Source organism: Hipposideros armiger, unplaced genomic scaffold, assembly GCF_001890085.2.
Source record: "Hipposideros armiger isolate ML-2016 unplaced genomic scaffold, ASM189008v1 scaffold_371, whole genome shotgun sequence".
In the NCBI taxonomy this organism is placed as follows: Eukaryota; Metazoa; Chordata; class Mammalia; order Chiroptera; family Hipposideridae; genus Hipposideros; species Hipposideros armiger.
This window is the reverse complement of record NW_017731721.1, coordinates 1,188,473-1,214,014: the sequence shown is the minus strand read 5'-3', so window position 1 is coordinate 1,214,014 and position 25,542 is coordinate 1,188,473. Positions and strand designations below refer to the sequence as shown.

Sequence of the window (25,542 nt, the reverse complement as noted above, 5' to 3'; positions counted from 1 at the left end):
ACACACACACACACACACACACACACACACACACACACACACACACACCCCTGTACACATCTGCCCTGGTCCATCGGAGCCCTAAAGGTGCTACACACACACATGCACGCGCACACACCCTGGTCCATTGAAGCCCTAAAGTCAGTGTGCTGTCTATTTGGCATCCTAACTAACAATTGAGAGTAGGCTATAAGGGGAGATTGTCAATATTTTGTGTGGCAAGAAAAGCCACAGTCATTTTGTCTTTGCACTTTGGATGCTGAAATCTTCTTGTGTAACATAGCCACATCTAGATAAATATGAGCTTGTTCTATTAAAATTATTTCCAATGTCTATAAAAATGCTTTCTTCTATAGAATGTTTCTGACCCATATTGACCCTTGTCTGTAAAACACATATTTGGAATAATATTTGGCAAAAAGTAAATAGTTTTTTCAAAATGAATGTGAGGTTGGTTTTCTTGTCCTGGAAGGTAGTAACCTTCCGTGCCTTTTTTTTAAAGAAACTATTTTCCCTCAAAGTGTTTTGAGTTTATCGTTCACCTCTAATCTCTCACTCCACCCAAACTTGATCACCTCCAGGAGTTTATTTTTGTTTCTCAGCCTTTTTCATTGTCCAAAATGAAGTTCTAGATTTGTCCCTATGACTGTTATCCTCTCATTTGAAGAAACTACTTTAAACAAAAAACCAAACTTTTAAACAAGTCTTTAGGGACCAGAATGGTGCAGATTTAAAAAAAGAAAAAATGACTCTGGCTGGCTGCCTGCCTGGAAGGAACATCCTTCACTGCTGGAAGTGACTCTGGAGTGAGCTGGGATGATTAACCGAGGGCACCTGCACTTGGAACTCTGAAGCTGGCGAACAGAATGTATCTGAGATTGAACGTAAACAGTTGCAGGCTTAATATGGAACTGCGGAGAGAGGAAGCAACCTACTGGCTTTTTTCCCAGGAGGGGGCAGTTCTCACAGCAGGGCCCATCTGCCTCAGCAAATTGACAGAGGATGGGTCCCATCTCCCCTCCCCCCTTTACACACACATACACATACACACACGCCTGTTAGGTTTTGTTATTTTAAACTTTGTCCTAGATGCTATCTCTCTTACGTCTCTGCAAGCCTAGTGTTGGCCTGGCTCCACATTTGCTGTTCTGTAGTATGTCCCCAAGGTGCATTTTAAGTCACTAATGTAGAGAAAGTAAATGGATTGTATAATGTTAGTGAAGGCAAGACTTCCCTATGCAGGAACTGATGGCCCATTAACGAAAAAGGAAATGGTCCTATGTGTCAAGTGTTGGCAGCCAGTTGCTTAGTTTTGGGCTAGGCCAAGAGACCTTAGCCATGAAAATAATTCTGATATTAGCAAAGGGAAATACGTCCCCACCTTCAACTTCTTTTAACAGCCCTTCAGTGGAACAGCATGACTTTCGAGGGCTTTCTTAATTATATTATACCTCCTTGTATGAGATCTGTGGAAAGGGTCCAGTGCCTTGGGGTGGCTGTCACCCCAGCCTCTGGCTTCTGACCCTTTCTGATGCTGCCTCTTCCTCTTCTTTTAATGTAGTTTAACTTTACTGTCCCACTTGCTAATAATCAGAATCTTTAAATCCTTTCTTCGTCAATCTATGTAAGACTCCTACGTTTGATGTTTATTTGACTGGGCAAGCATTACATGGTTTGATTCAGCAGCAACAGTTTACATTTATTACTGGGTGTTTAATGATTTCTCCTTCCTTTGGAGGGTGAATTCATTGCTTGCAGAAATAGAAGGCAAGAAGGCATCTGAGTTTTGATCAGAAGACTATAGGGTGCTCAATTGATTTACCGTGGCAAAAAGTCATTTTTTAGCTATGAACTGAACCTGTGGCATTGAAAGGGGTCTTGAATTCTTATATTCAAGCTTAAATTATTGGGTAGCACAAAGTGACAAGTAGTGCTGAGCGTTGCAAGGAGCAAAGACACCAGGCTTGCTGTTTTTTTGTTCCAGCAGGGCCTCCCTACCCACCTAAAGTTTCAGATAGACACACACACACACATACATACATACATACATACATACATACATACATACAGTATATGATTTCCTATTGGAAAAGCATTTGGGAGACCCACTGCTGTGCCTGGTACACCGAGCGCTTTGCTTAATCATGCATCACCTTTTCTTAGGCTCTCAGCATGAGGAGGGACAGCTGTTGTGTAGTCCAGATCTGAGAAACAAGAGTGGCACAGGGTTTAGTGTTCAAGTTGGCCCAGCTCACACAGTAGGTTCTTGATAATGTTCTCTGATAGTCTTGGTCATGACTCAAGCTGTAGCCACTGGTGCGAAAAGCTTTTTAAGTGCTCAGGGTCGGGGCATGTTAGTCATTGTGCTTTTAGTATAAACAGGGTTTGGAGAATGGCCACTGAACCTAAGAGTTTAATTTTTATTAAATCTGCTCCCTGTAGCTGGTATATTTTGTAAATAAGTGAAGGCCCCAGGTCAGGAGTTCCTTAACTTGTGTAATTTATTAGCCTCTGGTTCTCAGAATCTGTATTTGTTGATGGTTTCTATTCACGAAGTCAGGCAGAAGACAGCTTGATATCACCAGGAATAACCTCGTAGTGTGTGGGAGCCTTCTCTGCAGTCATGTGGGATGGGAAAGGAGGACACTTTTCAGGCACTCAGAGAGTTGGAAGCAGGAATTTTTCCTTTTGTCTACCTTCTCCCTCTATAGCTTCGTAGTTGCATTGTTTTTATATAGCATTATTCTCATAGCTCACCTAGCTGGACACCATCTGTGTGCTAGGCTCAGACACGTGTAAATGGATATTTAAACTAATAATAAAGTACTTGCCAGTTCATATCTTCTCTGGTCATCAGTGAAGACGGACTTAGGAACCGATTCCCTACAGAGCCTCTAGAAAAAGTAATATGGTGATTTACAATATACAGAGTGCTTTCATTTGTCATCTTACTTGACCTCACCACACATGTTCAGTGGGCAGGATAGGTGATGTCATCCCAACTGACAAATTCAGAAAGTTGATTTGGCTCAAATTCCCACAAACTAATTATAGTTTAGCTGGGATTAGAACCCCAGGGATGTAGTTCCACTCTAGAGGTCAGCTGTGGCGCTTGCTATTTCAGATTTTTTCAGCATCGTGGGCTTGTTAGTATATTAGGTACATAAATGGTTCCATTCAGGGCTGTATGTGGTTGTGCTTATGTACTCAGCAGATGACCCAGAAAGAGCTGGGAGGCCCAGACTGCTGGGAAAAGCGTTTAGGATAGGAGAATGTCTTAATGGTTGGGGTGATTGTCTGGTAGAATGAAGACCTGTGCTTGGTGATCCAGGGATGTTTTCTGGGTGGGAGGAGAAGGAAGAGCTGATATGAGTGCTTGAGGTTGCTACCGGTGGGAGTCTGTTCTCAGGCCACCCTTGTGTGCTCTGCAGCTCATAGCCAAGAACAGGCAAGTCTCTGAACCAAAGCCATCAGCCTGCTTCTAGAAACGTGTCAGCGGATTAGCTTATTGGCTTTCCCCCTGAGTGGCATTAGCTCTCACCCCGTCTCATGTTCACCATCTGGCTTTTAGTAAGAAGTCTTCAAGTGATCTCTCTTCAGCAGCCTGCTCTGTGCCAGGGCTTTCTGAGGGCTTTTCAGCTTCCTCCCTACTCAACCCTGGGGCCCAGTGCTCTCCAAGAAGAGGTAGTCAGTCTGTTTGGTCCACACATATGCATACCTGGAATCAGAAGCATATTTCAGACCTCAGAGAAAAAAGAAAATCAGCTCAACGGAGGAGTCGGCGTGGTTAATGGCCTAAAGTCTTTTTTGTTGTCAGAACTAACAAGTGGATCTGTCATGTTCCTAGGTGAATTTTTTAAATGGAGTTGCGTTTGCCACAAAGTTCTTTCTGCTTGTGAGATGATGCAATTTATCCAGATTGTAGTAGAGCGAGGGAGACAAAAGGGCTGGAATTTTTCTTCCTCGTTGGGAAGCAAAGCCTGGGGGTGGGGGTGTTTAGATGAACCACCTCCCCTCCTCCTGGTGAGCTGGCTCCTCTCTCCTCCTAGGTTAATGCACATTGACTGGGGCTGAACGCCTGATGCTTCTGGACAGAGTCCAGCCCCTCGGCAGAGCAGCCGCACTGTGGAGGTACAGCTGCTGGCATTAAAGGGCTAAGCCCTTTCCAGCTGCTTTGCTTTAACGGGAATTGCCTGCAGTCGGCAGCTTAACGGAGCTGTCTTAGCCCGATTAGGAGGAAATGACTAATCTGGGCATCTCCTCATGGCACTGGCCTGGAGGTTCAGGCAGATAACCCCGGAGGGTGGGAAGTGGTTGGATAAATGGTGTTGGAGTGCTAGGTGATTACCTCCTCAAAAACGGTGCTCCCGGCTTGGCATGGCTTGTGCTTTGTTTTGCCTCCCTGAAAAGGGTTCTCTGTAGTGGCCTCCCTGGCACTGATGTTCACAGTGAGGGGTGGCCTGGGTATTAAAAGCTGGACTAGCAACAGAGATGCATAGGAGCTGAGAGCCCATGAGGGCAATAGTAGCCATCCCCAAAGAGGGAGGAGGAGACCTGAGACCTTCCAGTGTGGCCCCCCTTTGGCCTTCCATTCCCCTTTCCTTTAAACTCTAAAAGAGCCAAGATTTGAAGGAGAGAGGATCATTTCCTTGATCATAAGATACACTTAAAATGTTTTAATATCTCCGAGAATTGGGCTATCTTATAATTAATGGCATCATGCAAATATAATGCAGTGATTTTTCTTTCTTAGTGGCTCATAAAATAATGGTGCATCTTATTATCAGTGTTATTTGGGTTGGAAGTATCAGCAGTTCGTGGGAGATAGGCTGTTGGCTAGACCAGATTGGAGGCCAGGAAACCGGCTACTTAGCCTTGGAGAGATTACAGCAGGGAGATCCCCCAGGTCTGAGGGAAGCTGCAGTATAGGAAAAGCAAGGCTCATCTGGCACGAAGAAGCAGACAAGCAATGTGTAGGATAGGATGAAAATCTGCCCGAGTCATGACCCTCAGAGCCCATTATATGTGACCCCTGAGTCGGGGAAGGGGGGGAGAAAAGTCATTGTGAATCAGTGAGGCCAAGACCAAAATAATAGGATGTCCTGGTGGAATTAAATCACAGACTAGGAAAAAAACATTCGGGGAACTTTAACACAAAAGAGATTAGAGGTGTTAGATACTCTGTTTGGGCAGGGAATTGGGAGTGTTTATTGCAATCCTTTGTCCTATATGCTCACCAAATCCAGAATACCAGAGGAGGTCTCCCCTCCATTTAAACTGGAAGGCCATGGTTTGGGGACCAACAAGAAAAAGACAGCTAGTCACGGTAAGAAAACTTGCTCTGAGATGAGAAATAGACTAAAAATATAACTTTGTTTAAGAAAGTCTTCCTGGGCCGGCCGAATGGTGCGTTGGTTAAGAGCTGGCTTGGGACGCCAGAGGGCCCCGGTTCAGATCCCACATATGAGGGCCAGTGACACTGCCCTCCACAGCTAAGATGCTGAACAACAGCTCAACCTGGAGCTGGGCTGCCATGAGTCGCCGACAACGGCTAGGCTGCAGCCCCTGTGGCAGTGGGTTGCCACGGGCTACCGTGTGTAGCCAGCAGCCAGCGTGAGCAGCCAGCAGCCGCTGTGAGCGGCCGTCCAGAAGCCAACGACTGATCTGCCTCGGCCGGGAAGAGCGCAATGATGGTGCCAACTTGGGCCAGTGAAGCAACGTCCTCCACAACTAGACTGAAGAACAAAAGGACAGCAACTTGTCTGTTCCCCTTCCCCCAATTCTCCAATAAAAATATTTAAAAAAAAAAGAAGGTCTTCCTGTTCAGTAGAGAGAGATGTTCAAATACCTATGAAGTAATGTGTTCAGTGCCAGGATGGAGGTGGGCGCAGAGTGCTGGAGGAGCCCAGAGGAGTGAGGGAACTGGAGGCTTAAGAGAGCCTAGGAGGTGATGACATTCAAGCTGGATCAGAGTGGTAAACAAGGCAGCTAGCGAGGGCCCAGAAGCATATTCCAGGCTAAGGAAGTACCTCCAGCCTGGTGTTCCATACCGAGACACCCCAACTGCTGTCCTGGCTCGGCCATCTTTTACCCGTCCTTGGTTATGGGGTCAGTTTGTTGGTCCCTGCTTCTGTCTCTGTCCTCCTCCATCCCCAGCTCTGTCCGTAACTGCCCCATCATCTGACTTCAAAAGAGCTCTGAAGCAGTATTTTATTTCCCCTTTTTCTGCTCATTACCTGCAGCCTATTAATTAGTGTCATTGAACTCCCCACCCTTATAAACCCCCTTCATGAACCATGTCTCCCCTCTGCAGCTTTTGCTAAATATGTGACTGCTCCTCATTGTAGCTGCCCCTTCCTGAGACGTGATTGCAGAACTCGGCAGTGTGGACCCCCTGCCCCAGCTGCCCCAGTGGCCACAGCTTGGCCGGAAGCTTCATCTTGATTAGCCCTTAATGTCTCCCTCCTCTCCTCCCTATCTTCCCCGACATTGCTGGGCCTGGCATTGGCTGCAGGTTAACATCTCTCCATAGCAAGTATTCTCACTGCTCCAGATCATGGAGAACAGCTCTGGGAATCCAGAGGAACTGAGGTGATGCCCTCTCCTGACCTAGTGGAGTCTCCCATCAAAACCCCAATCAGCTGGTTCCAAATCACTTTTCCTTGTTATCAGAGATCAGTGACCACAGATTTTGATCTGTGCTGCCTCTTAAACCCGCAGCTCTGATGGCTACTCCTTTTGTTTACTTAGCTTCCATATGAAATTCCAGATGCTCAAAGCCCTCCTTTTCACTGCTCTATACCCACCCAGGGTCCTGCATCTCCCCCAAACCATTTCCCAGCCATGGTCTCGCCAATGCCCCTCTTTCACTGTTCTGAGGCAGCCCTTATTTCTCTTGCTTGAGTTTGATTCTTGACTCCGTTTTCCTCTGGGATCCTCTTTTCAAACACACTCATACTCGCATAATCTGTCTCCTTTGCTAAAAGCTAAGCCTGGGGTATAGGGAGGAAGTGATCCCTTCTAGAGCTGGGCTGCGTTAGAAACCGCAGGGGAAATAGCCGTATTCATTGGCAGAGGGAATGGCAATCTACTGCGATGATGGTAAAAACTGCCACCGCTGATTGCAATCTATGTGTCAAGGCATGGTGCTGAACACAAAAGTCCCACATAGGGGCCCGCTGAGTGGCTCAATTGGATAAGAGTTGGCTTGGGAGTGCGAACCCTGAGCAGCAGGGCTGCTGGTTTGGTTCCCACATGGGCCAGTGATGCTGCGCCCTCTACAGCTAAGATTGTGAACAACAGCTTGACCTGGAGCTGGGCTGCCGGGAGTGGCCGGCGATGGTGTAGGCTGCAGCCCCTGCTGCAGTGGGCTGCCGTGAGCTACCATGAGTGGGCGGCAACCAGAATGAGCAGCCAGCGGCCCACGAGAGCTGCCGTAAGCTGCCATGAGCCACCATGAGCGGCTGCCCAATGGCTAGTGACCAACTGTCTCAGCCTGGAAGAGCACAATGATAATACCAACATGGGCCAGTGAAGCGGCGTCCTCCACAACTAGACTGAAGAACCAAAGGACAGCAACTTGTCTGTTCCCCTTCCCCAATTCCCCAATGCTGTTCCCCTCCCCCCAATTCCCCAATAAAATCTTAAAAAAAAAAGTCCCATGTAGTTCTTTCAACCTCTTTGGGAATACACCCCATTTTCCAGATGAAGAAAAAGAGACTTAGGATCCTTAAGTAACTTGCTCAAGTTCACACAGCTATAAGTGCTTGAGCCTGTATTTAAACCCTTTGAACCCTTTCAACCCCTATTCTACCTTTATGTAGTCTTTTTCCTTTTAACCTTGGTGCACAGAATCCTTTAGGTCAAAGTGATTTTCTTTGGAAACGAGTCCCTAGATTACCGTCTTGCTCCTCCTCTCCCCTCTAAGGAGCCCACATGTGTCCCAGAGCCTGGCCCCTTCGTGGGCTCACCCCCTTCCACATTGTGGTCCCAGATTAGACCTGTCCCCTTTATACCCCGAGGTAGCTGTGGGGGTGGAAAGCATAGAGGGGCTTCCTGCCAACCAATGGGTAAGTGACAGCCTAGGCCCTGTGCTGGCATCATCTGCTCCTGCTAAGACAATCATCAACATAAAAGGCTAATTGTATTAATCACCAAGGCACCCGTCCAGAGTCCCCCTCCCTTTGGGGAGAATTATGAATTGCAATTGCAGATGGCTCTGCTGATTGAAGGCAGCGCTCAGCAGGGAGAGGGCCAGATCAGATTACACACCATTAATTAAAAACTTCCCCTGACAAACGGGAGGAAGGGAGTGCACACCAAGGGTCTGCCTGCTTGGGTCTCTGTCTTCCTTGTGCTCCTGGCCCCCCACCCAGGCTCACGGGGCTGTGACTGTGAAACCCGCTGCCCCTGGCTGCAACCACTGAGATTTGGCTCCCTGAAGGCCTGCCCTTCCCTCATCCAAACAGATGGCCGGCTGGCCTATTAAAGGTCTGCAGAGAAGCAGCTCACCTTTGGTTACTCATTCCTGTCGAACTTCGGATGCTCTTCAGACTTTAACCTAATTCCTCACTTCTCATGAAGCTTGTCTCCTCTCGTTCTAGTCTATTCTGACAGCACAGCTTCAAAGGACTAATTGTGAAGGTAGCCCCCAGCTTTCTCTTCAGGCCATCATCAGCCTTACCCTTTTGGCCTGAAGATCCTGGGACAGTGGTTACACAATTGGCTCTGGAGTAGGGGTGGGGACTCAAGTGTGGCTGTGCACGCTCTTCCCAGCTACCCCTACCTGCAAGCCCAGGCTTCTCAGCTGCTCATTTTTGGCTCATTTGGGGCTGTAACTCCTGAATTCTCCTCCTGTTGATCAATTACTACTTCTCCTCCCTCCCAGCCACCCAGCCTCAGTCATCCATTCATCAGACTTTTATTGAGCACCCAGGGTGTGCTCGGCTAGGGATGCAGAGATAATTTGTCTAGGAGCTTAAGGACCTCCTGCAGGAGCTCCACCCCCTGCCCTCTTCAACCTTCTAGTTCCCGCTTCCTTCTTTTCTCTGGCTGCAGCTTGTATAAGCACCGCCCGAGCGCTATTTTGGAAAATTCTAAGCTGGGAGCTGGGGAGACCTTAGGAAGCTGTGGTACTGAGCTGGGTGACCTTTAGCAAGTCAGTCACAACCTCCATACACACACACACACACACACACACACACACACACACACACACACACACAAACCCAGCTGTCCCTGCTCATAAAAGGGCACAAGAAGCCCTGGGCTGTAAGAGACTGTGAAGATGGATGAATGTGGCCCAGCTTGGAGAGATGTGAATAGTACTCTGCACTGACAATACTACAGAAAGCTGAGCACAGCTGCTGTGGCGAGGAGCACCTGGGACTCGGTTACTGAACTGGTGACGGGCTAAGCCTGCCCTCAGAAGACTGGCAGCCCCTCCCCCACCCCCAGCCCCTTTGGAGACATCATGGAAAAGAACCTATCTTTTTTATGGAGTTTGGTTGCTGCATCTCAGGGTGCCATGGTGATGGGCACCATAGAGATGAGAAGAGCTGGCTTTTATTGGCTTGTCTCTTCATTCCAGGGTCCCTCCCCCAACCCCCGCCATCTACACACACTCAAAGTTCTCTGGTCAGTAGACCCAGGATAGAAGGAGGCAGGGCCCTCCCATGAGTGGAGCAGATGACAGGAGAAAAACCTCTCTTCCCCGCCTTAGCAATCATCTCCCTGTCTCCCTTCTTCGCCTCCCATTACCAACAGCAATTGTATTCAAACCCAGTAATTACAGTAATAGCAACAATAACCATCTTTTATTGGCTTTGTTTTTCTAGCATTTTAATTTCCCCAAACATTTTCCAATCCCTTGTTTGTTTTCACAGCATTCCCTGGGGGAGGCTTGTGCCCATTCAACAGCTGGGGAAGCCGAGATCCAGATAGGACCCCACGTCATGGGCAGAGTCAATTTGCAGCAGCTTGTAAATATTAGCCAACCAACTGAGACTCCGGTAGTCATTCAGAGGCATTGAACTGAAAACTGTGGTTTCCTGGGTCATTCTTGAGTTCCTAGCATCGTTGGGGCTTATTCAGCAGCTTTTGAGGGCTCCTGGTGGAGCTGAGAATGAGGCTGGAGATGGCTTTTTCTGGCCCAAATCATGGACCCAGGGCTGGGCTGGGGTCGCCCCTCTCAGGATTGCTCCTGTGAATGGGGCTGAGATAGAAGGCGGGCAAACACCCGGAAAGAGCTTGCTCTGGAAAAGGCCTGTTTGGCCCAAACCTGTCTTCCTATAGCCTGCCCATCTGCTAGCCCAAGAAAAGTGCCCTTTTAGTATCGGCTCTTCCTAAGTGTGGAGTCCTTTCCTGGGCATTTGGAGAAATGAAGAATGAAGGTCTCTTGGGAAGGTAATCTCTGTCCTCAGAAAGCCCCCAGTCTGAGGGGGAGCCATAGCCCCCAAACCACACCCAAGAGCAGAGACATGCCTCTGAGGAACTCAGGCTTCTGTGAAGTCTGGCCCCTCCTCCCCAAGGGTGGGATGAAAAGTTGGGGTTCCCTGAGGTCCCTTTAGCCCTTAGTCTCTAAGCAGAGTGGCTGCCTGCTTAGACATGGGGATCAGGAGTCCAGATGGATGAGAGAAGAGGACGGCAGTTCCCCGCCTCCCTCTGCTCTGTCCCGTTAAGAGGTAGAGGAGGAGGAACCTGAACATATTTGCTCCCCAGATTCTATCTAGAAATGTAATGCCAGGGAAAGGGATTGGCACCCCTTGCCCACCCTGTTAGGACAAGAGGCCAAGCCTCCCTACCCACCCTTGAAAGCACCCCCTATCTCCCCAGAAAACTTGAAGTCCTGGACATACTGCTCACCTCCCCAGCTCCTCTCAGAAGCCTGAGGACGGGAGCCAAGTTCTATACCATCTGACACACACTTTCCAGTTTGGTGTCCCCTGAACCGGACTGGGATTCCTTCTGGGACTCCACCGCTACCAGTTTTTCTGTCTCCGCATTGCCCGTGAGGATAGCCAGTCGCTGGGCCAGGGTCTTGGTGTCAGGGAACAGGATGAAGTTGTAGATCAGCGAAGCCAGGATAGCCCCTGTCAGGGGTCCCACCCAGAAGATCTGAGGAGGCAGAGAGAAGTGAGCACCTGGCCCTTGAGCTGTCAGATCGAAGCGTGCTTTGAGGCCCCTGCCTGCTTCCCTAGTGTTGACTTGGTCTCCCAGGTACCCTCAAGCTGTCTACAAGGTGGCAGATTTGAGAAGGGGCATCCCCCTCCACCCACCCCTCTCCCCTCCCCGCTTGCCAGTCCCTGGAGGTGAGGGGATTGTGCCTCCCACAGGGCCGGCCCAGCGTCCTCTTGCCTCGCCTCCCAGGCCAGCCAGGAGCCTTGGCTAGTGCTGTTCCTGTCTTTGCTGGTGTGTGTGTGTGTGTCTATTTCTGTTTATCTATTTCTTTATCCAAGTTTGGAAATTGGTCCAGCTGGAGAAAGTGAGTAAGGAAACAGCCAGGATTTGAGTTCTGGGCCAAGGCTGCGGTTCCTGCCCTGGCCCGTTTCTTGCCAGTCCACTGGGTACCCCCCGGCTACTGAAGCTGGAAAGGAAGCACAAAGCCAGGATTCGTGCTCTGGTCCTCTGAGCTTAGGGAAACCTCCATCGGGGCTCGAGACGGCCTGTGGCAGGGCGACGTATCTCCCCAAGTCTCTGTGGCCCCACTGCTGGTGAAAGCCATGGTCCCTATTGTCCCTACTTGGGCCCTCTCCCCTCTCCATGTCTGCCAGCAAAGGGTCTCACCCAGTGGAGTGTGAACTTCCCAACGATGATGGCAGGACCGAAGGAGCGGGCTGGATTCATGGAACAGCCAGTGAAGTAGACCTGGGGAGCGATCGTGGGTTCAGGGTGTGGAGAGGTTTAAGGCAAGCCTGGGAGGGGATAGTCCCTTCTGCCTTGGTTTAGAGCCCCAGTTGAACTTTGGCTTCTGCAGCATTATCTCCTGGGCCTGGAGTGTGGGGCACAGCCTTGGCCCCAAGGCATGAGGGACTCAAGGAGGGACATTGCCCGGCTTTTAGGACCCCTCTGTAGTCCCCCCCAGGCGGAGCAGTGTGTGTATATGCATGGCATCCCCTTTGCCCCTTACCCCGATGAGGTGGCCTAATGCCACGGATATCCCGATCATGGCAGCCGGGGAGCCTGATGCCTGACGGCCGTCGGTGGAAGCAAAGACACAGAGCACCAGCTGCAGGGTCAGAACCAGCTCCACTGTCACTGCCTGGCTGGTCGAGACGTTGCTCCAGACCTGGGTAAGGGGGTTATGCTGGAGCCCACGTGGGCTCTGCCAGGAGATGGTGACACGCCCCCACCTCATTTCCTCATTGTAAGTGTGTGACACCTCACCAGCGCCAGTTCCAGGACTTAGGGAGAACTATGTGGTGGGGTTCAGGTCAGCCCCGGACACTTGCTCCCTGAAGAAGTGTGTATTGCCCTTCTCGATCCAAAGGTTGGTTGGGGCCCAGTGATTCAGGGGGGTGGCAGGAGTGCAGGACTGGTGGGAGAGGGGAGGCTCGGAGCAGCTGGGGTGCATGTTTGACTGGGAGGGGACCTGGGTGGGAATGGAAGGAGGACATTTGGGGAAGTAGGTGGAACATAGATGATGAGGGGAGGGGGGCCGGGTGAAACAGGCATCAGGGTGCTGAGAAGGGAGGCATGTGGGAAAACAGGAGCAAGGGACAGGAGGGGGACTGAGGGAGGAAGATGAAGCACGGGCAGGGCCCCTGCCGCCACCCCTGGCTACCCCGACCCCCACATGCCTGGTCCTTCTCCAACTCCTGCCCCTTAGTGGGGCTTCTCCCTGCTCCACCTCTTCTTTGAACCACAGTCACATCTCTGCTCTGCCTGCACTAAGGCCACCCACACTTTGATCCCCCTGGGTCTCACGGCCCAGCCCAGAACAGGTGTGGAACACGTGGCTGAGTGGTTACCTCCCTGCCCCCTCTCCCCCAGCTTGGCCCCCTACCCTTACCACCTGTTTAGACACCTCCCATCTGGCCCTGCCAGGTGCCCCTCCCTACCATGTTGATCCCAAGGGTCTCTCGAAGGTCCCCCGTTGTGACTCCATAAAGCACAGCAGCCCCCACAGTGGCCCCTGTCAGCTGGGCAGCCACATAGGCCACAGCACGGGGCAATGAGATCTGAGAGCCCACAAGGAAGGCCAGCGTCACGGCGGGGTTGACGTGGGCCCCGCTGGCCTTCCAGGTGATCTGCACAACCACGGCTGTGGCCAGGTTGAAGGTGATGGCGACCTGCAGCACAGTGGGAAACGCCAAGGGCCAGTGCAGAGTCGAGCCCACGCCAAAGAACACGTACAGCCCTGTGGCCAGGAACTCCGCAAACAGTGCCTTGCTGGTGGCTGTCCAGAGCTGGTGCCCCCTCATCTTGGTCAAGCCGCGCCCTTCCGGCTTCATCATGTCTAGGTCTCAGGGCCTTGGCTGCCACCTCTTCTGCTCCCAGGGCCTCTCTCTGCTTGCCTTGCCCCTGGTTTCCTCTGCCTCCTCTAATCTTGTCTCTGGCCTGCTCTGGCTGTCTGTGTAGAAGCTTCGCAGGCCCCCACCTGCAACTTCTCCACGGCACTGCTATCCTCGGACTGTGCTGGTCAGACTGGCAAGGGTCGGTCTGATGGGGTTATTATGTGTGTCTGGGTAGGTGGGAGGTGTGGGGGTGGCATAAGGGGCGGTACTCACATGCCTGCCCTGTCCTGAGCTCACCTGACAGCTGGGGGGGAGGGGAGGCAGTCTCAGGGTGCTGAGCTGGAACCTCCCAGGAGGTTTCCAAGCTGGGCAGGCCTAACAGTGTGGCAGGCAGGGGCCCAACCTGAGGGTCGTAGGTGCAGGAGGAGGGGTGGGCATGGGATTCCAGGGTGTTCAAATCCCCGATGTCAGCTTAGGTAGAACAAAATCACTCAGATCCGCAAGTCCAAGGCCTGCTTCAGAGGGTCCTGCGCATTGTGTAGGGGAAGCTCTTGTTCTCCTGGGCCCCCTCTGCCTGCAGGCTCTGCCTTCAGATGGACTCACACTGTTCTGTGCCCATAAACCCAGATGTGAAATGGAGCTCTCTCCTCCATTCCCACCTAAAACCCCACTCACAGAAAGCAGATGTTAATAGAGTTAACTTTACTAAGGACATGGGCCTATGGGGGTGCAGAGGGGCCAGATGGAGGACGGGTTTATTCCACAGCTAACCAGATGACACACATGGCAGTGGGCACCTCTGCTGCCTGCCAGGGGAATTTCCACTGGTCTCTCACCCACTTCTCCTCGACTCTTTCTGTTTCCCTCACCCTCCTCCTCCCTTCTCAGTCCCATCCCCCCTCCATTCTCTGCTCTCCTTCTCTCAGGGGCCAAAACATTCCTTTACATCTCAGGCAGGGCAGCTTAGCCATTTTTGTCGTGATGCTGGCCCTAAGGTCACCCATGCCCTAAGCTCTGCCCTTTTACCCCCAGCAGCATATCAAGGTATTGACCTCCACAAAGCTATTCCCTCCCTGAGAAGAACCTGCCCAGCTGTTAAAATAATAGTTTTCACCTCTTAACCACATCTGGGTGCCCTGACCTCGCCAGCCCCTGGCCATATCTAGCTGTTGTGTTTGTCTCCTGGTTGTCCTCGGGCTCCTCAAATGCAACCTTTCTCAAAATGAGATCCTCCTACCTCTTTGTCCTCCCAAACACACTCCTCCTGTTTCCTCCGGATCAGTTGGAGGCACCTGGGAAGCATCCTGGACTCTTCTCCCCACCCCCCCAATCCCTGCCCCCTTCCCCATCCAGTAAAGGCAGCAAGGCATGCTGATTTTGAGTCCTAAATGTTTCTTGACTGTGCCCTCTTCTTGCCACCCCTGCTGCCCTGCAGCCTTTAACCATTCTCTCTGTCTGCTCCCTTGCTCTGCTCCAATCAATTATCCACACTGCAGCCAAGTGATCTTTCTAAAATGCAAATGTGATCCTGCTGCTCCTTGCTAAAATCTCTTCAAAGCCTCCTGTCCCCCCTGGGATCCTGCTTCTCCTACGTCTCCTCTCCCCACTCCTCGCCTTGCTCGTTAGTTACCCTCTGGCCTCACCAAATGGCCAGTGGTTCTGGAACACTCCATGCTGGTTTCTCCTTGCAGGTTGCTCTCCCTTCTCCTTGAAGTGCCTTCCCACTCCCTTTGCTAACCCATCCCTAAGGCTCAACTTCCATGTCACCTCCTCCTTTCCTGGATGAGGACCTCTCTGTGTGCTCCCATCATGCCTGGGCATTTTTATGCGCTACACTCACCATAGGGTGTTGCCATGGAGTTAATGTGTCTCCCCAGTGAGGTGGTGAGCCCCTGAGGGGGCAGGAGCCAAGTTTTGCTCATCCCTACATGTAGTGTCTTGCACAGGGATTGGCCATAGTAGGTGCTCAATAAATATTTGTTGAATGAATCAATGAGCGAATAGAAGCTTCTTGACCTCCTGGAGGCAGGTGATTTTCATATCTGTTTCATTTCAGCCGGTTATTCTTATGGCCTTATACCCGCCCTCACCTGGGACTGGGACCTCTGAAATCTTTAAGTGAAACATCCCAGCTTTGATCACAGGCTCTGTCCACTCACTTTCCTCCATCTCAGTCACAGTAAAATCCCTTCCCCATCCTCTTTCTGTTCTCCCAGCCCCCTCTCCAGCCAGATCCCCTGGTATCTCACCTCAATGCCCCACTGTCCTAACTCCCTGTTTTCTCTACCCCACCTCCCCCACATCTCTCCACTCTCATTCTCCTCACACCCCTCTGCCTGTGTAGCCATCTGCGGCTGCTGAGCACTGCTGGAGACACTCACCCAGCCATGCAGACTGTTGCCATGACAAGTCCATGGTCTCTGGCATCAACAGGGGCCGCAGCTCTACTCAGCAATCCTTATACCATCCCTAGGCATCTCTATTCCCATTCTTCTAAGACCTACTTCAGACCTTCCCCACTCTCTTCAAGTCCCCACTCACTCAGGCTTCCTTCCAGCAGGTCAACTTGCCTCCTGTCCCACCCAGAAAGCCAAGCTAGCAGACAAGACCCCTTCCCTTCCTTCCTCCTCAGGCGCAAGCTCACCCGTGGGTCCCGCGCCCTCACCAGCTTCCCTGTGGCCCTGAAGAGGAGGTAAGCCTTCTCCTGTGTTGAGTCAGGGGCCCCTCCCTGTGCTCTTGGCTCCGTGAGTGATGGGAGCTAGCCCTTGGCCATTGCCAGCCTCATCTGTGGTTTGCACTCCTCCCTCTCCTGGCTTCTTCCTTATATAATAACATGCCCGCTAATCTCAGAAGAGCGGAGGGATCATGGGTTTGGAATGCCTTTCCTCTTTGTCTTTCTTTCAAGGCTTTGCTCCAGTCTAATTCCTCCATGAAGTCCACTCTGATTTCCTCCCCCACAGCAGAATCAGGTCAAGCTTCATGGAGAAATTTGGCTTAAGCAAAGCCAGTGGCTACTCCTGGCTTTGGCCTCCTTAGTGCCTCTACTGCTCCATTGCAGACTCCTATGCTTGCCTGGCTTAAAGGAGTCTTTCAATAAATACTCAAGGAATGAAGGAATGGATGGGCAGCATGGGTGACGTTCTTCCCCGCCATGGTGGGTTCCCTGCGTAGGAGCTGTCCCAGGGAACCTCCAGGGTGTCTCTCTCCGTCTCTCCCCTCAGACAGGGCCATAGAGGGTTTGGGGACAGATACTTTCCAGGCCCTATTATATCTTACCTAGAGGCTAGGTTTCTGCACCTGTACACCAGGCAGGAATGCTTATCTGTTGAGAGCCTTTGGTAAGACAATACAAGTAAGAGCATTTGTACATTGCTATGTATACTATACCCCTGACCTGTGCTCAACTTCTGTGACCTTCGTTTCCCCACTTATAAAATGGAGATGAAAATTCCGACCTCCCTGTGTGTCATTATCAGTAAATGTGCTAATACCTAGGAGAGTGTCTCTGAGTCAGAAAATGTTGGTGATTAGGATTGCCACTCCCCTCCCCTCTCCAGTGAGACAGCTGTGGGGACCAGGCTGGGAGAGGTGGGGGAAGGGAGGAAGGGTCCTGGTGCTGTAGCAGCTCCAGGACAAGCAGCACCTGCGGCCTGTGCTCTGGGCCCCAGAGGCAGAGAGAATTAAGTGAAACCCTTGTTTCCAGCTGGCCTAGAACAGAGCTTCCTGGGGCCCTGCCTGGCCTGAGACAAGGTCCTTCACCCCTGAGGCCAGACAGGTATTGGCAAGGGCTTGTTGCAACTCCAGTCAGCACCTTGCCGGGCCCAGCCGGTCCTGGGCTCGAGTGCCATGCTTTGAGATCACTCATGCTCAGAGGCCTTTGCCAAAGCCCTTCACCTGGCTGCCAACAAATGCCCGTCAGGTGGCTGTGTGCTCTTAACCTCCCAGAGGTCTGTCTCTGGGCTCCCTGCACTGCTGGGATGGGCACCTTCATGACAAGGTGTGCATGCATGTGTGTGTCTGTGCATGCACATGCATGTACACAAGGGGCAATGTGAGCTCTGACTGAGGTCCTCTCAGGGCTTGGGGGAAAAAAGGAGAGCAAGAGGGAGGGGAAGGAGGAAAGTACAGGGAGAGAAGAGGAAGGGCAATAAAAACATATCAGAAAGGGAAGAATTCAAGGTAGCTTCCCTCCTCACATTATCTCACCAAGCCCCATGAAATGTGGCAGGAAAGGAGGTCTGATCTCATCCACACATGATCGCAGAGGAAGCTGAGGCACAGAGAAGGGCTGGGAGAGCTGACCCTCCAGCAACCCCTCCTCCTGTCCACCCATCTAGGCAGCCAACCTTCTGTCCATTTTCTGCCTTCACCCCCAATTCTCTTCCATCTCTCTATGATGTCACCATGTCCACCTTCCTACCTGGTGAAAACTGGCAGCCCCTGGGCAGAGGGGGAGTGAAAGAGGGAGGAAGCCGCCTAGAGGAGAATCAAGGCTCTTCCTGGGTTCCGTTTTCAGATGGAGCAGAGGGTCAAAGGAGTGACTGAGCATGTATGTGCTTGGGTGTGACACACACACGTGTGCCTCTCCTAGAACACATGGAGTTAGACTCCCAGTTCTGGTCCCCAGCAACCCTGTGAGACAGAATGGGGGAGGATTGACGGGGCTCTCACACTCACGGAGTGAGCCTAGAAGACGCAGCCCTTCGGTACAACTGAAGGTCACTGTGGATGTGCGGGGTTAGGGTGTGCGTGCTGTGTGCGCAGGTCTTTGTGAGCCGGGACCCAGCAGCGCGAGGAGCAGCCACCATGGAGCACAGCGCCCTCTGCTGGTCACACAGCCCGACCGCCGCAACTTGTCCGCTCAAAACCCTAGGCGGACCCTCGCCCTCTGGCGGGACCTGGAACTCCTTCGGATTGGGTGCCCCATCCACCCCTGAGGGTCTGTCCCCTACAGGCCCACATGTCAGAGAAAAGGACACAATTTTCTGGGCTGGGGGGAGAGGCCAGCCTCCCAGTCATGGCTGTGCCTCTACCTGAGTCTTGTGGAAACTGGATGGGGAAGAGATTCCCCTCTCTTCTGCACACCCTCTCAGATGGTGGGGTGGGGGTGAACTGCGGATAGCTGCTTCCTGGCGGCTCCAGAGGACCCAGGCCTGAGAGGCTCCCCGTGTCCTCCACCCCGCACGCCCCATCTGGCTGGAGCCCAGACCTAGGACTCGTGGACGAGGAAGCACTGCAGCTGTGCATTCGGTGGACGAGGTCCCCCCCTGCTGGTCGAAGCTGGCACTTGCGGCCCGACTGGGGTGGGGGCCGGAGGCGGCGGGTGAGGTATTGCTCCTTTCCTGAGGTTCTCATAGGCACACTGCCATTTGGTGTTAACTGCATGCCGAAGAGGCAGGCAGGGCAGGGCGGCGGCAGCTCCCACTTACAGATACTAGACTCAAGAGTGAAGGAGGGCTAGGGACTCTGCCGCTCCCACCCTGAGCACCTGGGACTGCATAGGGTGCATAGCCTCTTCCACCCCTTCCCAGTCCATCTCCTGGTCCTACTGGCCCTTTCTCTTCCGGGGGCAAAACTGAAGACCTCTGGGAGAGGTTCCTACACCAACAAGAAGCCAGAGCTCAGTCAGGTTCAAACACCTTCAGGAGAGCAGAGGCTCAATAATGGGGTGTGTACGCACGGGTTTCTTTTCACACTACTTTATTGAGCACTCACTCTGAGGTGCCTGGCCCTGTTTCCACACAGGTTTTACTTCCATCCATTGTCTTGTTTTATTCTCATAACCATCCAGGAAGTGGGTACAGATATCCCCATTTTCGGATGAGGTAATTAAAACTCAGAAGACTTATGTTACCCAAAATTGTGAAGCAAGACTTGAACTCTAAGCAGGACTCTTTAACTATGATGCAGGGCTGTGTGCTGAGCTGCTCATCTGCATTCCACCCTCATCCCCACAGAGAGCAGACAGGTCCTAGGAATCTCACTCCTTCATCTCATCTGATTCCCCACAGCAACACTGTGAGGGAAACGGTTTTAATCCTCATTTTATAGTTTAAGAGATGGAGGCTTGGCGAGTTAAGGAGGTTTCCTAAAGAGTGTCAGTGGCAAGGGAACAAGAGCTGGTGAGGGCAGAACTGCAGGTGCAGAGGGGGAAATGGTGGGGACACTGGCCTGCAGGGGCTGGGGAGGGGAGACCGGAAATAGCTGGGCCAGGTGTGGTGTGTGTGTGTGTGTGTGTGTGTGTGTGTGTGTGTGTGTGTGTGTGTGTGTCAGGAGGCACTGCTCTCTCTGAGCACAGGTTCCCAACATGGCACCTTTCTAGAACATTGAAGTACAGAGAGGGGTGTCCAGGGCTGTGCCTTCTCCCCAATGACAGACCTGGCTGGTCACCCCCTTGGAATCTCAAGGGGCTGCAGGCTGGTTCATTTCTCCAGCAGGCACACCCTCCTCAAGTGGCAGGGACTTGACATAGCTGAGGTGGGAGGGGTGTGCAGGCAGGAGACTCTGTGAGGAAGGTGCCTTCTTCTCTGCTCCCACTGCCCCTTCCTGACCTCTAGCTCTATTTCTATATTTGGTCTCTCCCTCTCTCTCTTTGTCTCTCTCTCCACCTCCTCTCTTACTCTCTCACGCCCATATCTGGCTCTCGAGGCCTCCCCTGGCTTCAGCTTCCCTGTCTTTCCACAGAGGACTGTGGAGCCCATGGGGGCCCATGGGGGAGGGTGTGGGAATGACAAAGAGGAGAGGTGATGAGCCGGCATGTCCCAAGGAGAGGCTTCTGGAGAGAGGTGAGGCATAACATGAACGTCATTGGTTTATTGGGAAGCCCCCACCCCAAACACCAGCAGCCCTACCCCATGCGTCTTTAAGCAGAAATAAATAAGGCAGCATTTAATGAACCAATCTGTCTCCCTCCTAAAGAGCTCTCTGGAAGGGGTCAGCCTCTGCTGTGCTAGGGGCTGAGATCCCTTTGGCTCTTGAGGAGGGTATGAGGAGAGTGGGGGATAAAGAGTGCAGGCCACCCCTTCCTGACCTGGCCCTGGGGCAGCCTGCGAGCTTGGTGCTGTGTACACAATCTCTGAGGTCTGACCTCATGGAAGCAGCTTGCCCTGTCCCAGAGGAACCCCCTCCCCATCAGACCCCAGCCCCTGGCCCCCACCCCAAGAGTCCCATAATGGGTTCCTGCTCCCATTTCTAACTGTGCAGCCTGGGGAGCCAGTACCTCCTCCCCAGTCCAGAGGACCCAGCTGTGGGGGGTGGGGGAGAGGAAGCTTTACTGTCATGTTTTTTTATTTTCCCCATTTTTTTCCCCTGTGGTTCAGGGGCTAAGGGGCTAGCCCCCGCCTGATGCTTGTCAGCGGGCAGTCAGCTCCATGGTCTTCTTTCGCTCCTCGTGCGCCTCCTCCCAGTCCTCCTCAGGCTCATATGTGCCCTTGACAATGGCCACACGCTCAATCAGGCTCAGGGAGTTTGGGAAGAGCAGGTAGAAGTAGAGGACGGCAGCCAGGGTGGCCCCCACGATGGGCCCTACCCAGAACACCTGGTGGAGACAGGGCAGCGTCAGGGGGCAGAGCCCCAGGCCTCAGAGACCAACACCTCCCCTCTCCAGAAGACAGACTCATGGACCCTCAGAGGAGACGGACATACAGCCTTCCAGGCCTCCAGAAGGAAAGACTTCCTCCCATCTCAGGGACAAATATACTGACATTCCACTCCCCAGTGACAGGGACATGGACCACAGATACCAGTATCCTCAAAGGAGACAGACAGATCCCTACAGGGACAGGACCCCTCCAACCCCACCCTAAAGAGAGACAAATGAACCTTCAGAGGGACAAGATATACAGGTCCTCAGAGAGACCAACCGAACTCTTCTCCCTTCCACATCGCAATGGAGACAGACTCTAGAGAGAGACCATGAGCTCTCAAAGGAGGTGACAGATTAGCTGGGGGGAGGGGGACACAGACCCATAGGAAGGAAGACTCGCCCAACCCCTCAATAGGGACAAAGAAAACATCAGACAGTGGACACACACAGACCCCCAGGGGGACAGACAAAATCCTCAGAGATCAACGCAGAGGTACAGCCCCCTTCTCTTCCCTAGAGGGACAGACACATATAGTTCCCCCTCAACCCTCCAACCAGGCTCCCCTGTCCCCAGGAGCTCAGGCCCTATAAATCCACCCCTACCCTCATTCTGGCTGCATCCCATTCCCTTCTATGTCCCCTTCTCTCCAACTGCCTCTCCCAGGGCCCACCCCCGTGCTCTGGGCCCACAGCATCTTGAAAGTTCAGTTAGCGCTCAGCTGCCACAGCCAGGTGTCCAGGCCCTCATTGCCAGGGGTCCTGGGGAGTCCCAGACTCACCCAGTGCGCAGAGCTGAACCGCTTCATGACCACTGCGGGGCCGAAAGAGCGGGCTGGGTTCATGGAGCAGCCGGTGAAGTAGATCTGGACAGAGAAGGATGTGGTGAGGAGGGCAGTGTGCTTGTTCACTTCCACAGGGCCCCCAACTCTCCCAGGGTCACCCAGCAGTTCAGGGGCTCAGCCAGGTCTCCAGCTCACGTCTCCTCATTCCTAAGCTGGTGACCTCTCCCTATCCTGAGCTCAGGCTTGGTTTCCTGCCTTCACCCCAATTCCCGCTTACTTCCATCTTTCCTCAGGCTAGAGAAGGTTTGGGGTGTTCAAGTCTGGGTCAGAGAATAGCAGCGCCACTCCAGGTCCAAACTGCAGGGCTTATTGGTCTGGAGGGGTACTGATCTGGAGCCCCATTATTTGCCCTGAGGGGCTCCCCACAACCCCGGCCATGTGGCAGCTCAACTCACCCCCACGAGATGGCCTAGTGTGACCGAGAGGCCAATGGACAAGGCTGGGGAGCCCACAGGGCTGGTGCGACGGGAGTCGGTGGAGGAAAAGATGCAGAGCGCCAGCTGGAAGGTCAGAATCAGCTCTACCACGAAAGCCTGGCCCTGCGTCGTGTTGTTGCTGAGCTGTAATGGGAGGGTGGTTTAGGACCCCTGCTTTCTTCTGGCTGGATGGCCAGGGGCTTGAAGAGATGGGCCTTGGGTCTCCAAGGACAGCTAGAGCCCAGTGCATATCAAGTCAGGGAGATTGTTTGCCAAAGAGACTACATATTTCACAGTGTGTGCAAAGCTTGGAGTGCAGGTCTGTGGCCAAAGGGCAGTGTGAGGGGAGCTTTTTCTGGACACAGTCCTGTCAACGGTTCTACCCAGTCCCCACCCCCCACAAGTTGGCATTTACCCTCCCTCCTGTAGGCAGCTTCCCAGTTTGCCTATTGCATCCCCAACCCACCTCCCGCCGTGCCTGACCCGCTGCCAGTGCCAACCTCAAACCCGTCTCTCCAGTGTGGCTGACTCACGGCTTGACAATGGCGGAGAAAATCCTTCTCTGTATTTGATTAATGAACCCAGTTTGCATGGGACATGGGGACTGAATGTGGGGCTGCGGGAGGGGGAGGCAGCAGGGGGCCAGGAGCAGGAACCAATATTCAACAGAGGCCCTATGCACTGTAACTGAATTAGGGGGTTCACATGCATGGTTTCTAAATGGGATCCTTGACACCTGCTGTGGTAGATTATGACCATCTCCATGTAATGGCTAGAAAAATGAGACCCAGAGAGGCCAGGGTCAGTGGAAGCCAGGAATACAATCCATCTCTCTCTGATGGTTCCATAAAACCACTCCACTGAGGAGCAGACATGAGCCATGAGGGGGCCAAGAGGAAGGCAGAGTTCAGGGATAGGAGAAAAGAAGTTTGGGGCAAAAAAGGAGGGGCAGTAGGTACCAGGAGAGAGGCCAGGAAGGAGCAGCAGGAGGGGAGCCGGGAAGCTGGCAGAGGAGGTGGGTATGAACCAGGAAGGCTGAGCAGGGGCACACACCTTCCTCGCAAGGGTATGCACTGGCCCACTTAGTGGCACCCATTCTTGAGATGGAGTATGGAGGCCTGGTCCCAAGCCCACCCCGGGGTCCCTTGGATACTCACTGTGTTGACAGCCAGATTGCCCCGGGCATTGGCTGGTGCCAGCCCATAGAGGATGCCTGCTCCGGCAATGGCACCCACCAGCTGGGCTACCACGTAGAAGACAGCCCGGAGCAGGGAGATCTGGTTGCCCACTAAGAGGGCCAGTGTGATGGCAGGGTTGATGTGGCCACCGCTCACGGGCCCCAGGGCCTGGGCCAGGGTGCCTATGGCCAGGCCAAAGGCCAGAGAAATCTGCAGAATGGTGGGCAGCGCCGACGGCCACTGGAGGGCCGAGCCCAGGCCGAAGAAGACGAAGATGAGGGTGGCCAGGAACTCGGTGAAAACGGCCTTGACGAAGGCCACGGAGCACACTTCCTTCTTCATGGTAGGTGCAGGTCCTGAGCGGCAGCGGCGGGCACCCGTCGGGACAGCGGTGGCACTGAGGACAGGGGGCTGGCTCCCAGGCGCGTCGCGCTCTCCTGGGTCCGCTGTGCGACTAGCGACCTGGCGCGGGCCCTGCAGGGGTGCACTATATAGAGGGCGGGCGCCCCGGAGCTGGGCTAGAGCGGGAGGGGGGGGAGAGGGGGGGAGTGGGCGGCTCCCGCGCTTGGGGGCCAGCACTGTGTGCAGAGGGGGAACTTTGCCGCGGTCCTGGGCGCGCCGCTGCCTGGGGGCCCTGCGCGTCTCCTCGCGCGGGCAGCACGCGACCTGCCCGGGCCAAGTGACCCAGGCGGCGGTATATACCCGCCGGGCGGCAGAGGACCTGCGTATGGTGCGCTCCAGGCTGTTCCCACGCTCAAGTGCGCGCTGTTTGTCCCGGACTCCCGGGGAGACTTTGCTCCGGCCAGGCTCTCCTGTCCTACGGACCTCCAGACGGCTGCCTCCGTCCGGCTTTTATCTCTGGTCGCGCGGTCTCCCCACTTTCTCCTCTTCGGGCCCTGGGTCCAGCTCCTCCTTTTCCTCCTGCGACCCGGGCATGCTTACCCAGCCTCACGCCCGGCGGGGCTGGAATGATGCTATCCCTGAGGACAACGCCACTCAGCTCCCTGCCGCCCGGTGGCGGGGGCGGGCAGCCGGACTGGGCGGTCCCGGCCAGGCTAGCCTCCAGGGTTGGAACGGGGTGTTTTGGGAAAAGCGGACACTGACTGCGCCGGCCTGCGCCCCCCCTCCCCCCTCACCTCCCCTTGGCAATCCTCGACTCCCAGCAGCAGTCCTTGCTGGAGACGGCGGATCCTGGGAGGCGCCCTCTGCTCAGCAACCATCCGAGCCCCTCCAGGAGTACAGCCCTCTCGGGGACCACAGCGAGTCCCTGAAGGAGGTGGGGCCCGGGAGTTCACTTTGTCCACGGGACAGGAGGAGGCATAGCCCGGTTTTGTTTTAAGTCAGGGAAGAGGCCCTGGACTCGGGGTGGGGGTGGGGGTCAGAGTGGAGTGTGGCGAGGATGCAGGCGCACTACTGACCTCCCACGCGGAGTATTGGCCTCTCCCGCCTTCCTGTCAGAAGCCCCCCACTCTAGATCTCAGGTTTCCCTTCTCCCACCTCCAGCTCTTCTCCCTCCTCTCAGCCTCTTTAGTCTCCTCTTCCTTCAAACCCTCACTCTGTTTTTATTTCTCTCCCTCGTGCAATCTCTCTGCCTCTCCCGTCTTTCTCCTTCAGTTTGTTTTTCCAAACCTTGGCTGTCTCTCATTTTCATACTTTTTGCCTTTCTCTTCAGTCTCTCTGCTCTCCTCCTGTCAGCCTCTTCCTTCCTTTCTCAATCTCTCTTTTTCCCCCTTCCTTTTACTCTCTCTGCCTTAGTCTCTCTATTCATCTCTTTAGTTTCTATCTCCTAGTCACCTTTCCTCTGTCTCTTAATTTCTGTGACTTGCTTTGGTTCTGTCTCTACCTCATTTTCCATGTCTGTCTTTCTCACATGTGGTCTTTTTCAGGGACCCCCAAAGCCAAGTCCTTCCACCCCTGGACTGGGTGACACTTTCTTCCAGTTTGCCCCCCTCCTGTCTTTGCCATTTTCTCTCTGAGACCCCAGCTGCTCTCCACCATTTCTCCCACCCCACCCTCTTCCCATCTCTAGGTTAGGCATGCAGGGAATGAGGCTGGAGGGCTCTCCAG

General features: G+C 53.4%; 2 protein-coding genes across 5 annotated transcripts; both read right to left on the bottom strand.

Moving 5' to 3' along the window:
* Positions 1-9,828: 9,828 nt before the first annotated feature.
* Positions 9,829-13,662, bottom strand: AQP6 (aquaporin 6). 4 transcript variants are annotated; one of them, XM_019662218.1, is made up of 5 exons: positions 13,059-13,662; positions 12,128-12,286; positions 11,785-11,865; positions 10,864-11,115; positions 9,829-10,201 (listed from the first exon to the last, which is right to left on the bottom strand). In XM_019662218.1, exons 1-4 carry the CDS (start codon positions 13,452-13,454, stop codon positions 10,906-10,908), a joined length of 846 nt encoding a protein of 281 aa, XP_019517763.1. In that variant the 5' UTR covers positions 13,455-13,662; the 3' UTR covers positions 9,829-10,201; positions 10,864-10,905. The 4 variants fall into 4 exon arrangements, with proteins under 4 accessions (XP_019517763.1, XP_019517762.1, XP_019517764.1 ...); XM_019662217.1 differs by having other exon boundaries at positions 9,829-11,115; XM_019662219.1 differs by having other exon boundaries at positions 9,829-11,115; positions 12,128-12,226.
* Positions 13,663-20,242: 6,580 nt separating this feature from the next.
* AQP5 (aquaporin 5) lies at positions 20,243-24,521 on the bottom strand. The gene is made up of 4 exons (XM_019662331.1): positions 23,455-24,521; positions 22,277-22,441; positions 21,819-21,902; positions 20,243-20,991 (listed from the first exon to the last, which is right to left on the bottom strand). Exons 1-4 carry the CDS (start codon positions 23,815-23,817, stop codon positions 20,806-20,808), a joined length of 798 nt encoding a protein of 265 aa, XP_019517876.1. The 5' UTR covers positions 23,818-24,521; the 3' UTR covers positions 20,243-20,805.
* Positions 24,522-25,542: the final 1,021 nt, after the last annotated feature.